Source organism: Ahaetulla prasina, chromosome 1 (assembly GCF_028640845.1).
Source record: "Ahaetulla prasina isolate Xishuangbanna chromosome 1, ASM2864084v1, whole genome shotgun sequence".
NCBI classification, from domain to species: Eukaryota; Metazoa; Chordata; class Lepidosauria; order Squamata; family Colubridae; genus Ahaetulla; species Ahaetulla prasina.
Genome location: NC_080539.1, coordinates 179,408,816 through 179,426,621, shown reverse-complemented (window position 1 = coordinate 179,426,621; position 17,806 = coordinate 179,408,816). Strand labels below are relative to the sequence as shown.

General features: G+C 37.4%; 1 protein-coding gene across 1 annotated transcript in view; it reads left to right on the top strand.

Moving 5' to 3' along the window:
- The window catches only part of PKHD1 (PKHD1 ciliary IPT domain containing fibrocystin/polyductin), a 292,871-nt gene that overhangs the window by 28,409 nt on the left and 246,656 nt on the right, over positions 1-17,806 (top strand). Inside the window, 5 exon segments of the mRNA XM_058181645.1 lie at positions 3,226-3,380; positions 6,159-6,343; positions 9,877-9,999; positions 12,092-12,197; positions 16,977-17,252. Of these exon segments, the coding sequence (XP_058037628.1) occupies positions 3,226-3,380; positions 6,159-6,343; positions 9,877-9,999; positions 12,092-12,197; positions 16,977-17,252 (845 nt within the window).

Sequence of the window (17,806 nt, the reverse complement as noted above, 5' to 3'; positions counted from 1 at the left end):
TATATGCGGATTCGTCATTGTCTCGAATGAGACCAATCACTGTTGTGTCATCTGCGAACTTCAGTAGCTTAACAAATGGATCATTGGAGATGCAGTCATTGGTATACAGAGAGAAGAGAAGTGGGAGAGCACACAGCCTTGGGGGGCCCCTGTGCTAATTGTACAGGTATTTGATGTGATCTTGCTTAGCTTCACCTGCTGCTTCCTGTTTGTTAGGAAGCTTGTGATCCACTTACAAGTCTGTTCCGGTACCTGTAGCTGGTTTAGCTTAGTTAGAAGAATGTCTGGAATGATGGTATTGAATGCTGAACTAAAGTCTACAAAAGGACCCTTGCATAGGTCTTTGGAGACTCAAGATGTTGTAGGATGTAGTGCAGAGCCATATTAACAGCATCATCTGTTGATCTATTTGCTCGGTATGCAAATTGCAAGGGGTCTAAGAGCGGATTCGTGATGGTTTTCAGGTAGGAAAGCACTAGCCTTTCAAAGGTTTTCATGACTACAGATGTTAGAGCAACTGGTCTGTAGTCATTCAGTTCCTTGATGGTGGGCTTCTTCGGCACTGGGATGATGGTAGAGCGTTTGAAGCAAGAAGGAACATAGCACATCTCTAGTGATTTATTGAAAATATGGGTGAAGATGGGGGCCAATTGGTCAGCACAGACTTTTAAGCAAGAAGGAGTTATCTTGTCTGGGCCTGGAGCTTTTCCTGGCTTTTGTCTGTGAAATAGGTCCTGCACTTCCTTTTCTGTGATCACTAGGGGTTGTGAACCCAATGAAATGGGGTCAGTTGTAGGAGGCTTGGCTGTTGTTGGTGTGTCTGAGATGGGGGTTGTGGAGATAGGTGGCTGTAGTTTCCTTTCAAACCTGCAGTAAAACTCATTCAGGTCATCTGCCAGTTGTTGATTACCTTCAGCCTGGGAAGGAGGTTTGCCATAGCCGGTGATATTTTTAAGAGTTTTCAATATACAATATTAAGAAGAAATATTGAAACTTGCATAAGTGTGTGGGAGAGAGAAAAACTTGAACCTTTATTTTTTTCCCCAAATCAGCTCTAGCAGAAATCTTGCATGCAGTTTAAATTTAAATACTAGATTAAAACAATCTTAGAAAGTCATTCAAAACAAACAGATACTTATTTAATAACCAAGACCACAGTGTTAGCTTAATTTTCTACTATTAATAAAATGTATGGACTGAATTTTTAAAAGGGATACTTTAGATTTGAAAAACTCTGAGATTTATGTATTAATTTTGACACTGGATTAGTTTTGAAAATGAATGTAGGTTTAGAAAATAAGGCTAGTAATCTCCACAAGAGTTTCACAGAATAACTGGATGATGTTCAGCCTATATGTGGGAGACATTTTGTTTATACTGGCACGGAAACTAATTAATCATGTTGGACGAAGTTTTCCCATATCTTAGTTTATAAGTATATCCAGGGTTCTAAGGAAATTGACCTATGGGAAATGTGTAACTGAACACAGCCGATAAATTAGGTTTTTGTATTCCTAGAAGTCTCCTTAGAAGTGTAACTATCCACATTATATCTTAAATCAGCACTTGTCATGCACTCTTAAATGGTCTCCCAAAATCTAAACTTTGAAGCATGCTTCTGTAAAAGCTTTGAATTTCGATGTCTTATGTCAGGGGTAGTCAACCTTTTTATACCTACCGCCCACTTATCTCTGTTAGTATCTCTGTTACTAGAAAAATTTTCTAACAGCCCACCAATTCCACAATAATGCACCGTGTATCGTCGTCTGTGCATGCGTCTCGCGCATTGTGAATTGGGTTGGGGGGGGGCGCCGGCTACCAGCTCTGCTTGTCTGTTACAGCTGGGTGGTGTGGGGGGAGATGCACGAGCTATTCTGAGACGAGGCTCTTTTGTTTGCGGTGGCACTATAGTGCCATTTAGTTTCACTTACGTAACGTGAACTAAACTTATGTGTGGGCGATACAAATAGTATATTTTCCGAAATTTAAATTGTCACAGGGAATTTTATGAAAACCTAATGAAAATGTTTTTAAATAATGCTATGAAAATTTTTTAAAAAGGAAAGTGCTTCAGTATCGGACAAAACCCCTACCGCCCACCATGAAAGCTGGAACGCCCACTAGTGGGCGGTAGGAACCAGGTTGACTACCACTATCTTATGTCTTTTCCTACTGCCATCTAGTGGTTGCTGAGGTTTTCACAGCTGATTGATGGATCCTATGGATGAATTGAAACTTTTAATTATTATTATTTTTTTGTAAATGTGAAGAATTAAGAATAATTAATAGATAATTTGCTTATTGACTTTTATACTTTTGTAGGCTTTTGTATTTAATCACTGGTATTTTCCTGTGTTAGTAGGAATATAAGTATTTTCTAATTTATTTTTTTATGATGTATTTCTAATTGCATATTAATTATATTAATGAAACTTTATGTTAGATTTGTAATCTTTTTTTGGAATGAGGTTTGAAAATTATTTTTTCACAATAGGTATGGAAAGCAAATTAAGTTTGAGTTATGTGTAATAACATCTATTATTTATTTAAGAATCTTTATTCAATTTTTCTCAGTTTTTTTTATTTTATTCAAAGTGCTTAATAAAAGACTTCTGGTTGTTTTTGTAACAAATGCTTCTGCCATTCCAGAGGTTTTCCTCTACACATAGTCGAGGATTAGAGGCACCATGTCTCCCAATGTCAGTTACTGGGAAACACGAGGAAAAAAAGCAACAGTAGTATTACCTTGTGTCATGTTTAGCCTATCCTGGCTAGGTGGCTCAGTGGCTAAGACACTGAGTTTGTTGATCAGAAAGGTCGGCGGTTCGAATCCCTAGTATAGATGTCCTGTGTGGTTTGAACTAGATCAGGGGTCTCCAACCTTGGTCCCTTTAAGTCTTGTGGACTTCAACTTCCAGAGTCCCTCAGCCAGCAAAGCTGGCTGAGGAACTCTGGGAGTTGAAATCCACAAAGCTGGCTGAGGAACTCTGGGAGTTGAAGTCCACAAGTCTTAAAGGGATCAAGGTTGGAGACCCCTGGACTAGATGACCTTTCCAATTCTGTTATTATTATTATTTGTTTATGGGTTTCCTGCTGATTTCTGGTTGGAAAGGGACACCTATAAATAAATATTCTAGAGCTGCCCTTGAAGTAGCTCCATTCTGAGGCAGGAATGGTATTGCAAAACTTGCTTTTGTTTGTTTATTTATTTATTTATTCATGTAGCGGAGGTGTGCCTTTGGAGGGACCCGAAGGGACTGAACAATTGTTGATGTCTATGAATGAGACAGGAATCAATCTGACAGTCCAAAGAATACAAGGTGCAAGCCCACCTCTTGGAGGAACTTTTCAAATCCATCTGCCTGACATGGTGATTCCAGGTAAACTTAAGAATTGGCATCCTCTTCCACAAAATAAAGGATTAGCCAAGGTATACCATCCATCCTGAAAATTAGGACACAAATAATGGATGAAATCTATCAATGGCTGCTTTTCTGTAATCATATGTATTATTTAAATGCATCAGTATACTTTTTTTAATTAAACAAATAATGATAATCTAAAAGGTAAAGTTTCCCCTCGCACATACGTGCTAGTTGTTGCCGACTCTAGTGGGCAGTGCTCATCTCCGTTTCAAAGCCGAAGAGCCAGTGCTGTCTGAAGAGTCTCCGTGGTCATGTGGCTGACATGACTCAACACCAAAGGCGCATGGAACACTGTTACCTTCCCACCAAAGGTGGTCCCTATTTTTTCTACTTGCATTTTTACATGCTTTCGAAACTGCTAGGTTGGCAGAAGCTGGGACAAGTAATGGGAGCTCACCCTATTACACGGAAGCACTAGGGATTCGAACCGCTGAGCTGCCGACCTTTCAATCAACAAGCTCAACGTCCTAGCCCCTGAGCCACCGCGTCCCACATTGATAATATAAGAAAAGGCAAAATAATGATAATATAAGAAAAGGCAAAAATAATGCAACTGTCAGATCTGATGCCATGCAAAAATTAATAAAAAGATGGTGTGAAATAATAATCACAGTGGACAAATTATAGAATAAAAAAAGAAAAAAAGGTCTGGAAATTTTAATTAGATAAAAGTTAAGAAGTCCATTTCAAGAAAATCTGTATGTCAAGAATGTTTAAAAATAAAATATATATGCTATAAGTCCGATGTAGATTTACCTCTTAAATGGTATAGGAGTTATTTTGGCTTCTTTTCATGCACAAAAAGCTCAAAATTCTTGATCCCTTGATAAATTCCAGATATTAAAGCTATGATCAAAACACACAGCGATTATTCTAAAGCAGCCATGTCCAGCCCATAGACCACATGCAGCCCTGGACAGCTGATAATGCAGACTCACAAGATTGTAAACCTTTAACATTATTATGTGATTTTATATTATAAACTATGTTGTATCTATATATATAAAAGCGAATTACCACTCATGCATCATCACGAAATCTCCAGAACCATAAAACCTATGAACTTGAAATTTGGCAGGTATGTTCCTCTTGGCTTTTAGGTGCTCGCTAAGAAAGGATTTTTTGAAATGATCATCATCAGATCATTAGTATTTTCTGTATTATTATTAATACACTCTGATGCTAAGGAGTTAGACGTTCTACTCCCCCTCCCCACCTGGAAAGAACTCCGTTCCAACTGCCACTTGGGCATGAGTGTGGCCAGCGCGTGACTCATCCGGCCTGCAGGCTGGGAGTTTAGACATTTTACTTCCCCTCCCCACCTGAAAAATGCTCTGATGCTAAGGAGTTAGACTGAGGGAGAGAAGGGAATAAGTGGGCCCGGTAGGCCCGTTTTTTGCCCCCTCCCCAGGCTCTAGAGTCTTTCTTGGCACCTGGGGAGGGTGAAAATGGCCTTCCCCTCAGGAGGCCAGAAACAGCCTGTTTTCTGACTTCCAGTTGGCCCAGAAGGCCTGAAAATCAACTGACAGGCGTGCACATGCATGCTGGAGCTGAGCTAGGGCAATGCTTGCATGCCCACAGATATGGCTCCGTGTGCCACCTGTGGCATGTGTGTCATAGGTTCACCACCACGGGCCTAGCCCAGGGGTGAAATGCTCCCGGTTTGGACCGGCTTGCCCGATCTGGTAGCGATGGCGGCTGGTGGTTCGGAGAACCGGTAGCAAAAATCCCTGGCCCCGCCCCCTGCCTCTGCTGAGCCGCACCATCAGCAGAGGGTTTTTTTTTACTTTTAAAAGCAGTTTTTCTTCACTCTAACTACACAAACACACAAAATCTCACAAGGCTGTATGTGGCATTTTGTGTGTGTGTGTGTGTGTGTGTGTGTGTGAGTGAGTCAGTTGTGTTGTGTGTGTGTAAAGTGTGAAAGTGTGAGGTTCCTGCATGTTGCAGGGGCCATTTTGGGTGAAGCGCAGCTGCTTTTACATTGTGTGTGAGTCAATTGTGTTGTGTTGTGTTGTGTGTGTGTAAAGTGTGAAAGTTGGTTTTTGGTACCTCTTATTGTTTTGTATACTTTGTTTATTATTTTTATTATTTATTGTTATTGGCCACGCCCACCCAGTCATCTGACCACCAAGCCATGCCCACCAATTAAGCCACGCCCACAGAACTGGTAGGGAAAATTTTTAGATTTCACCCCTGGCCTAGCCTATACTTCTGATGGGGCAACCAGCTAGTGTGGGTATGATTTAAGGTAAGATTGGCCAACTGAAAATTCACTAAACTCAATTTTTCTTACTGCCAAGGCCCTGAGAAAACTTATTATCAACATTTGACAGTGAATCACAACCTTGCTAAGGAATTTACTGCTGTTTTTGAAAAGCAAACTATAGAGTCTGCAGTATTAGATTAGTTTAGATTAGTTTTAATTATATTCAGCATGTTAAGCCAGACAAAACCAAAACTTTGAATCTAGGCTTGCCATTAACATTTTGCCAATGCATGTGGTAAGGGGCCATGATTACTCCTTGAAATTTACAATTGGTCATGATAATTAGAATTGATCATGATGATAGCACATATCACATACATCATTTCTTTGTGCAAATAACCCAAAATACTGTACAAATGTCACATCATTTGCATCATATTAGGAATTACTCTTCAGTCTGGAGATTAAAACCAGATTTTAATCTGCATCTTTACTTATTTTATTATTTTTCCATTTTCTTCCAGGTAACCCAGTGTCCATCTCTGCCAATCACCTCCACAGCCTTCTGCAAAATTGCAGTGATAATTTTACAGCTCAGTATATAAATGCCAGTGACTTTTTTGTATCTAAGATTTCACGCAACTCTTATCAAAGTATATGGACACTGAGCTGGACTTCAATGATTGGTGATTTGCCCAATTTCATCAGGGTAAGACCAGTTGTTTAACCAATTTTATTCAGAATGTTTTATGTTAACATTTGCTAATTCACAATTTCTTCTCATAGATGCAGTTTAGCCCTGACTCTTTCTTGCTTCCCTGGTTGGTTTATTTGTCATTGTTCTTAGTCCTTTCAATTTTATCTGGAATTCCCCAATGAGCTCCAACATACTTTGAGTTTTGATCCCACAGCCAAAGCCTATTGAGTCATTCAGTTATTTGATGCAACTCTTTCCCAGACTATTTAACTCGGACCTCTCTGCTTGATAGGAACATCTTTTTGGTAGGCATATAAGGAAATGAATTGAAAGACCACCGCACTACATCCAACAGAGTTCCAGTTTTTAAGAAAAAACATGATGATATTGAAACATGGATATACTGTATCTGTACTAAATTTGATGTGTCCTCTAATTTTTTGAAGATCATTTCCCCATCTGTTGTTATGATATTTATTCATTAGATATACATCCAACCTTTTTTTTCAGGAGCTCATGGTGATGCTTATAACTCTTTCATCTTATCTTCACATTGATCAATCTATATAGGTTGAGATATAACTGACTCAGAGGTATTCACAGATGAGCTGGTATCAAACCATTTAGTTTAGTGGAAGCAGTGATACAGTGTCATGATAGAACTTCTGCTTCTCTTGTACCTGCATTTTGACATCACATCAATGTTCAAAAGGAGTATAGCATATTGTGTGATGGTACAACATTGTCATTTAAAAAACAAAACAAAACCAGAGCTAAGAATCTACAAATCATCCAATGAGCTTATATGGCTAAAAGTGGAATTGAACTATATTCCCAAATCTAGTCTTACCCTTAACCTTAACCATTATACTAAATTGTTGCCCACTTTACATCTAGATACCGTATCCAAGCTCACAGCAATTAAAATATAAAATACAAAGTAAAAATCAGGTTATATTCAGTTATGTATATACAAAATAAAAATCAGGTTATATTCAGTTAAGTAATTCCATCAGGTTTTGTGCCTTGTTATTAATAGATAGGTTGGATAATGCATATGTCCACATCTTTCCTCCTTCTCTCCCTCCCTCCCTCCTTCCTTTTTGTAAAGAACAGCAATCAGGATTTTTTAATAACAAGTAATAAATTTCAGGCATGAACAACCAGATTCACATGTAGAAGAATTCAATTAGCTAGTTTGTTGCTCAAGTCTATATACAGGAATCTTTTCAGATTGGCAGTTTGGACATGAATAAGACTAGATAAGATTGAACAGGACATTCGGTGTGTGTGTGTGTTGCACTTTGCCTTCTTGTGCCCACATAAGAATTCCAGACTTATTCCTCATTTGATGATGACTCCTGGCTCAGCCATTCTCTCTTCTACAAAAAGTAAATTTTCATGAATGTATTCACAAAACTCCAGGAATTGTTTTTGTCACGGGGAAATTCACATTGTAAGATATATTAATCTTCAATGAATTTTTCTTCAGTCTTGCAGAATTTAACCATAAGAAAAACTACCTAGTAGGTCAAAAAGAAGCCTATGGACATATAATTGTGATATTTTCATCTGTAATGGAATCTGTTTGGGTATTTGTTGCAGATAATTGTTTTCCATATATAGTGCAATATACTCTAATGTATGAGATATGATAGTAATTAAGTGTTTGCATTATTAACACTAGCAACATTTTATATTTTGGAATGATGTATAGTGATGCCTCTCACTCCCAACATAGTAGCTCCCAAACCTGGGAATTCTGGTAATTGCAGTGCCAGTGTAAATGAAGGGCACTTGATTGGAATAGATTGATATGGCATAAGAGATGTTAAATAAATTTACTGTATATACAGTAAATTCTACAACATTGTCTCAGCAGGTGGCAGCATCTAATGTCAGAAACTAAGGGTCAAGTCTGGGTAGTACTTGGATAGGAGACTCCCATGGCATTCTAGATCTATAAACTAGGCTGGGATATCAAAATCTCAATGGCAAACATAGCCATACTACTGCATGTTTGTGTCTATGAAGTCACTAAGAACTGAATTTGATATGAGGTCACCTTTGATTTTGTCTGGTAAAGTATTGTTTTTAAATTAAGTACTAAAGATAGTAGCAGTTGTGGAATTACCACTATATCCAAATATATATATATATATATATATATATATATATATATATATATATATATCTTTGGTTATTCGGGTTTTCTCCCGCGTAAAATTGGAAGTGTCTTGGCGACGTTTCGACGAAGTCTCATTCGTCATCTTCAGGCTTCAGCTTCGTGCTTCTGGGAGCAATGTGTGACATTCCTAACACGAGGAATGACACCAGACCCACACTCACGAGGTCCACACAGGACGTCACCACCACACATCCACCCAGAAAGCAGACCCAAACCCACACTGATCATGAAGCACGATTAAGGACCAGAAGCCAGACCGCAGCTGCAACATTGGCCATTTCAAACCCCTCCAATCCATACATGCAGCAGACTGACACCCACTGTGAAGATGTGGCACGACGGCGAACACGAAGCCGGACAACAGCTGTGAAGCTCACCAGCTCAAATCCCCCTGCAGCTCAGACTAATCTGAGCACAACCAAGCCCCCACCCAAAGAGGACAAACTCCCATCCAATCAGAGCACCAAAAAACCCCCATCCAATCAGAGCACAGCCAAGCTCCCACCCAATCAGTTCAAACCCCCACTAGCAGTTAAAAAGGAAGAAACAGCTGCAGTCACACATTGCTCCCAGAAGCACGAAGCTGAAGCCTGAAGATGATGAATGAGACTTCGTCGAAACGTCGCCAAGACACTTCCAATTTTACGCGGGAGAAAACCCGAATAACCAAAGATCTACATACAAACACCCGCGAAAACCTCAGAAAACATATATATATATATATATATATATATATATATATATATATATATATATATATATATATATATATATATATATATATATATATTTTAAGGAGAAGACAACAACTATGTAGCTAGATTTGGAGATAGTTGTGAGGAATCACAAAGTAGGTAGGCTTGGAAAATCAAATTAAAGACTGCCTCTAGTTCAATTTGACACCTGGCATCTTCATGAATATGACCATAGTATCTTGGCAACAATGAGGGACATGGTTTGTCCTGTGATAGGAGAGGAAATTTAAAAGGAAAAATTATTTACTATGCACTACTCTTCTTTCCTGGTATTTTTTATATACTTTCCTGGTATTTTGGCGTTTGGGGGAGAAGTGATTGAATTTATTGTGAAAGAATAAAAAAAAATCTCCCAGATACAATATCCAATGAAAAGGTAAGGAATTAACACATAGGTGCCATGTGCTTATACCACTAAATTAATTATTAGTAATTTAGTCTGCAATGACAAATAGCCAGAATCAGACATCAGGAGATTCTTGTATGAAAAGAAATTATAAACATTAAAACATTAAAAATAAACATTCTAAGAAATTATAAACACTCTCATGTTACTGAAATAAGAAAATATGAAGGAATTTTATTTACTTCTTTCTTCCAAGGTCTCTGATGAAAACCTCACTGGTCTTAATCCAGCAATAATAAGCTATGTAGTATTTGATGGTGGAATTTTCATTGATCCCATATTTGGAGATATGCTTGCTACCCCCAATAATTTTACACAGGTATGAAATTGAAATGTCTTCTTGAAATCAATTTATATTTATATGTATGTAGGAAGGATTAAAAAAACTTTTCCTGCCTGTTTCATTATAAGAATATGGGATGAAAGGAAAGGATCTTCATTTCACTCCAGTCACTTGAATGGAATGAAGAAAAAGAGACAGCAAATGACAGATTCCCACGTTCGTCAATTACAAATTCCCACAAGTCCCAAATGCGTGAGGAAGATAATGATGTTTACATTTTTATCTTTTTATTCCTCCTGAAGTAATCCATGTGAATTACAAGCAGGAACAAAATAGATACTAAACAATGAGAGTACATCTATTTAAATAAAAGTTTGATTATTATGCTACTCTCCAGTGGTTATTTATCTGTAGAACACTATCTCAACTGGGTCCTCTTCAGATGATGTGAAGTCAAATGCCAGAAATCTGAGCAATTGCCATCTGCTGGAAAGCGCTCCAATGAGGCGAAAGATTGATTTAGAAAGTCATAGGCAAGACCTGTTTATTGGCATAACTGAATAGATCAAACATTTTCATTTTCTTTTTACTGACACTGAGGTAATTTGTGATCCGTCTATTTTAAAAATAGTTATTATAGCAATGCTGTGGTTAGTTTACCTCAGTATTTGAATTTTATGTTTTCTCCATCTGGATTCTTTTCTTTTGGATCCAATTGAATTTCAAAGTTAATTAATTTTGAGAGAAAGTCAACAAAATCTCACCTAAACTTGGAGAAACTAGTTAGGTCAAGAAAGGGCTATGTATGTCCTTAAATTGTTGGTGGTAATTAACAGAAACCATTTGGCCCTCTATTGCAGGGGTTTCAAACTCACACTGTCACGGTGGTGTCACGTGACATATTGGGACTTCTTTCCCCTTTGCTAAACCAGGCTTGGGTGTGGCCAGCGTGTGATGCATCCAGCCCATGGCCCAGGATTTTGACAGCCCTGCTCTATTGGAAAGGAAATTACCTGATTATTTACATGGCTTATTGAAACATGGTAGTGTTGGGTGCTAATGAAATCTTAAAAGAATATTGGTGTATCTACTAAGAGGCTAGCCAAAATTAGTTTCTCTTCATTCCAGTTCAAGTTAGATTTTTCTAACTCTCTAGAGGTAAGATAAAGGTTGCTAATCCCCAACACACACAAAAAGAGGAAAAAAGAGGAAAAAAGTGGACATGAAAGACTTGATCTTTAGCCCAAATGTTATAGATTTGACCCAGATTGCCTCCTGTCTTCTGTTTACTCAAGGGTCTATCAGGTGAGGGGAAACTTCTGTGAATTATACTCTTCTTCCCTTTATAGTCTAGTCCCAATCTAGGTGAGTTTGCATATAATAAAGCTTGTAACAGAAACGGCTACAATCCTAGAACCTGTTTAATGCAAGCCCTGGTTTGAAATGTTTACAAGTTAAAACAAGCCTGTGAGGGCTGCTAAATTGAAAGAAGGCCGATGGGCTTGTGACATATTCAGAAGACTCAGAAGGCCCTTGAAAACATTTGACTGGCTCATTCATTTCAGACTGGCCACCTCCTAATCTTGTCAAAATCTTCCTTTCCTACATCAGTTTGGAATTCTGTACTAGATTTTGCTTGTGGTTGTTTTTCTATGTTGAACTTTCTTTCTTCATTAAAATATTAATTTTTAGTTCACAGTCAGAGGTGGGTTTCAGCAGGTTCTGACCAGTTCTGGAGAACCAGTAGGGAAATTTTGAGTAGTTCGGAGAACCGGTAGTAAAAATTCTGACTGGCCCCACCCCCATCTATTCTCTGCCTCCCAAATCCCAGCTGATCAGGAGGAAATGGGGATTTTGCAGTATCCTTCCCCTAGAGTAGGGTGGGAATGGAGATTTTACAGTATCTTTCCCCTGCCACACCCACCAAGCCATACCCACAGAACCGGTAGTAAAAAAAATTGAAACCCACCACTGTTCACAGTCAAAACTGTTTACTTGTATTACAAGTTTTAAAATCAATGAATATTGTCGTTGTTTGGGTTTTGATTATTCTTAATATTCTGAACTGTTCAGTGGGTCTCAGTTGTTTTATTCATTATTTCATTAATACTATTTTCTGTCAATCCAGGTTGTAGTTACAGTGAATGACATTCCAGCAAATTGTTCTGGCTCATGCACTTTTCAGTATCTCAGGGAAATGACTCCTTTAGTCAGTAGCATTGACTATTCAACAGGTAATGCTTCTTCAAATGGATATACTATTATTATCATGAAGGTTTATAGGATTTTTCCTGGTTTCAGAGGAAAAGTGAAGAAGTAGCACAAAAGATCTTTAACTTTTTCATGGAACTAATGATGAATGATAAAATCTGAACCGTGCTGGTCTTTAGGAAATTAATGTATCCAGTCACTGGCCAAGTCACTGGCTGAGAAGCATGACTGAAGATTACCTTAATGAATGGGAACCAAAAGCTTTTTCTTGGGGCTCAACAAATTCTCCCAACTCTTGGGAATCCTAAAGGTGCTTTTTCAAGAGGCAACAGAACTTTCTGTTTTTTCTTTGAAGACGTTTCACTTCTCATCCAAGAAGCTTCTTCAACAATGACTGGATGGTGGGGAATGGAAGATTTATGGTCCTTGCAGACAGCTGGTCATTTGCATTCTTTTAGCAGGTTGTTAAGGTTACCTGGAGGTTTATCTGCGTCATCAGGGTCACCTTAGTGGTGCAAATTGTTGTGGAGCCTTCTTGGAACTGTTGAAAAGACTGTGTTGTAGATTGGAGATAGAAGATATCGTATCCCTCCCATTCTGTTGAGAGAGGGCTTCATCTGTTCAATTCTGACATAGATGACCTCTTTAACCCCTCTTTCAAACCAGCAATCCTCTCTGTCTAAAATATGGACTTTGTTGTCTTCAAAAGAGTGGCCTGTGTCTTTTAAATGTAGATGGACTGCTGAGTCTAGTCCTGATGTGTTTGTTCTCCTATGTTGCCTCTTGAAAAAGCACCTTTGGGACAACCATGACCTGGATGACTGAGAATCTCCATAGACAACTCTTGGGATACTTTTGGATCTTGCCTGTCCATCATAATTCTAAGCAAATGATGACTCAGTGAAGGTAGGAATATGAAAATGTATAATATAAAATTCAGCAATGTAAAACAATGTAAAATATAAAACAATAACACAGGAGAATAATGTTTCAGGGGCAATACAAATCTTTAAATTAGCAAAGTTTGATAAGAACCACAGCAGGTTCATCAAGTAAGGCCCTCTTAAAAATGAAGGTCTTTACCAAACTGAAGGAGCTGGAAGCAAGGAAGTGAAAAAGCTTTCCTGAAAAGATGATTACAGGGACTTGGGCTCAGCCATCAAATGACCTGCCACTAGTTCCGGTTGTACAGACATCAGTAGTTGTTAAGACACAAAGGAAAAGACAAGAGGGCAGTTAAACTATGTTGGCCTGATTCTAGGCATTTGCAAAGAATACCTTAATCTGTTACAAATAAAACAATAGAATCTTGTCACATCTCACATATTAGAACATTTATTACTATGATAGCTTTTGTGGCTTGCAGTCTTTTTAATCAGCTATGAAACTTAATGGTTACTAGTTCTATGCCAAAGATGCCAAAAACCAGAACCAGAATATTAGGTCATTAATAATCTTGCCAGATAAACTTCACTTGGATCTGCAAGTAACAATAAATACAGTTACTGTTTTGGATCAAGGAAATGACCTGCAAAGCAGCCTTTCTCCCAAGATGCTTTTTGGGAATAAGGTTATGACCAACCAAGGAAGACATTAAAACACTGAAATTAATACAAATATACAAGAAGGTCAACTTAGAATCTCTGCAAGTCCAATGGCTATGATTTGATTATAACATCTCAAACAGTTCACTGCCCTGACGTACTACAGACAGTTTGCCATTGGATGCTTTTAATATTTAGCAGCAGTTCCTGAGGGAGAAATTTCCTGAGAGAGAAATAAGAACACTCATCCCAGTGAAAGGCCTTGTCCCTATGGGACAGGTGTTGTAGAAATATTAGCCTATGGCTTTCTGTATTGCCTCTTTCAGGGGCTGTAACTTTATGATAACACCCAAAATTCAGATGTTAAATTATTGCTCATGATTTTTTGGCAAACAATTTGCTTAGAAACGAAGACACCAAAGTTATAAATAAATAAATAAATATAATAAATAAATAAATGTGACAACTAGCAAAATTTTGTGTGGCACCTTCTTAAGTGTACGATGGTATTACTATATATCAAGGAACCCTAAGTGGCACAGTAGTTAAAGTACGGTATTGGAGGCTAATTCTACCCATAGACCAGATCAAGGTTAACTCAGCCTTCCATCCTTCCAAGATTGGTAAAATGAGGACCCAAATTGTTTTTTTTAATATGTTTTTTATTTTATTTTTATGTATATATCAACATCAATACATGAACAGTGTGGCATCTGGGTATCATTCATTTTGATATAAGTAACAATACTAATATCAATAATATTTGTTACATTAATTAAGCTTGCACATTCTTAGTATTAATACTCCTATTTGTATTCAGATATAAACCTTCATTATTTAATTATTCAATATTTCAATGTATCATTCTAATGATAATTACAACATTGTTTAAGAATGCATAATAATACATCTTTCAACCTCTAATCTTTCCATTTAATTTGTTAATTTATTCTATTTAATCAGGCCATCCTTGCTAATTCTAGTATAGTATACATATTGTATTAAAATCTAATTTCCTCACTCCATCCTAGCAACAATCACCATATTATTTACACATACATATTAAATCCATCTTTCAACCTCTAATCTTCCATCTATTTATTACTTTTATAATATGTATATCTTTATTTCTACTTCTATTCTAACTTTTAATCAGGTCCCATTACATTAAAAAAAGAAGGGGGGAAACCCCAAAAATAACATTTCCTTTCTATCCATCATCTCTTGCTCATTTTAATATTTCAATTCTTATTTGTTTTTTGGCATACCTCCCATACTCCTTTCTTGGATCTTTGTTTTTATCTACCTCTGCATTTTTACTGCTTAGTCTAAGTATTCTTCTCATTTCTATCCTCTTATGCTGCCAAGCCTCCAGGGTATCTGCCCAAACCCCTATCTCTTTTTCAATGGCATCTTCCCATTCCATTTTTAAATCTCATAAGATACTTTCCCCCTGATTTGTTTCATTAATCATTATGGTCTTTACTATCTTCTCTTTTTGTTTTGCATGTTGATTTATCTGTTCTGTCTTTTCCTCCATTTTTTTTGTTGTCTCCTCCCTCTCCTGGGCATCTTGGTCTTTATTAATTGTCCCTTGTAGAATATTTTCTATTTTCCCATTGATGCTTTGCATTAAATTGTTTATCTCCCTAAAATATTTTGTCATAGAGTCCTTAATGTTTTTGAACATTAACAATATTTCTTTTGCACTTACACTCATTTCCCCCATATAGAGCATCTAATTTTAATAAGGTCCACTTTTATTCAATAGTTCAACAACCATATGTTCAGGCCTAATGTTGATCCTCGAAGAATACTATAGTCACAGTTCTTTTATATCCCAATTCAATTCAATTATTCAATTGTTATTCAATCAGACGTTCAGGTAGTCCAGGAAACTCTCCAAATATCTCCTTATGTTCCCTCTATAAGTTTAATAGCATTCAAAAATTGCTTTACTTGGGTATCTTCCTTGTTCTCACCATTGAACCTCCCATAGTCGTAAGGTAGATAAGTATAGAACACTAAATATCACCATAGTTCTCCAAATAAATGTTTACTTTTCTAATCAAAATTTCCCCAAGGACTATGGTATATTTTCTTTCATCAGTAGATGGTGCTCTCAATTTAGGTTTCAGCATTGTCTCAGTTCTAAAAGCTATTAAGTCCAATTTAACTTCAATTTATAAGAGCAAAGTCAATTATTAAAGTAGATAAATCCAGCATTATGAAATGCCTTTCCAAAAAATGGCCTACCCAATTTAGCCATCCAATTTTCTGTGTTTTGAAATTTTTAACTTTTCTTCTCTTAGTTCTTTTCTTTCAGGTCTGTAGTTTTTCTCTATGTGATTATTTGCTGCTTTAATAAATAGTTAAGAGACTGCTTCATATTTTTTTCCCTCTTTTCTTTTTAAGGTTAGATTTTGAGTAAAAAAGGAATCATTTCACCCAGTTCCATTCACTGTTCATTTACACAGCTCCTGCACTTTCTTTGTTGCCTTGGCTGTCCCAGCTTCACGGCAGCCATTTTTGGCTGCCTCTTCTCCTCATTATGAAGGAGAGGGGAAAAAAAACCCTGCAACAAGCGGGAGAGGTTGCAACTTTCCACAACCTGCAGGGCACCCCTCTTTTCTTCACCACCCCTCCAGGGTGGTTTTAGCTCCTTTTGGAGCCTTCTAAAGTGGAGAACTCAGCATGGGAGCGTGGAGACCCACTCCTCACGTCCAATATCGCCGTGACATCAGCCGCAAGTCAGGACCCAGCTTGTTGAGGACTGACATTGTAAATCACCCAGAGAGAGAGAGTGCTGTAAAGCACTATGGGACTGTATTTAAATTTAAGTGCTATTGTTACTGTATTTTATGTTGATTTTAATGTGTATGATTGGACACACAAGGAATTTGTCTTTGGTGTATATGCTCTTAGTGTCCATAAAAATAAAAGTTGCATTCGTCAAGAATCATACGGTGCAACACTTAATAATAGTCATAGGGTACAATTAAGCAATCAAATCATACTAGGAAACAATCAATATAAATTGTAAGGATACAAGCAACAAAGTTACAGTCATACAGTCATAAGTGGGAAGAGATGGGTGATAGGAACGATGAGAAAATTAATAGTAATGTAGACTTAGTGAATAGTTTGACTGTGTTGAGGGAATTATTTGTTTAGCAGGATGATGGCGTTATATGTCTTATATTGGTATAACTCGAAGTAATGTGTAATAAATTAATGTTATTTTTTAAAAATTTTCAGATACTGAACACATAATAGTTCACATTATAGGATCTGGCTTCACTGCAGACCATCAATCATTGCTCATAGAAGCAAACAACCTAACTTGCGAAATTCTAAGTTCAAACCACACTAATGTCCTTTGTCAGATGAATGTATTACCGGTTGGATTGTATAAGGTGACATTATTGGTAAGACCTTTGGGATTTGCAGTCAATGCCAGTGGAGAAAGTAGCATCTTCCTGAAGATTACACCTAGATTGACTTCTGTTGAACCTTCAACAGCTTCGGAGATAGGTGTGTCTGAATCATACTTACTTTTGATAAGCACATTTATATATATATAAAAATGCCATTCAAAGGCATTGTGTGTGTATCTCTAAATCTGTGCCAGTGGCAGAGTGAGTTGAAAGATGAGCAAATGCATTGAAATGCTAGGATTCTTTTTGTTTGTTATTCTTTCTACGAAAACACATTTGTAGTTCTGAGTCATATATGACTGTGGAAGTAAAACAAGATAAATCTCTTGTTTTTGTAATTGTATTTATTCTCTAGAATGTGTTCCTTTTATAGCTGTGGATTATATGTGTGTGTATTTGGAGTGCTTTGGTGGCCTAGAGGTGAAGCTCTCATCTCACAATCAGGAGGCTATGAATTTGATCCTAGGTAGAGGCAGATATTTCTCTCTCTGGGCACACTGAGAATTTATATGTTGAACAAAGCTTCACATGGGCGTCAGGAAGGGCATCTGGCCATTTAAACTCTCTGCTATCTCCAGTCAGTTGCCCAGACTCCACCCAGCAAGGGATTATGGGGTTGTTAAATGAAGATGATGACAATTATGTGTATGT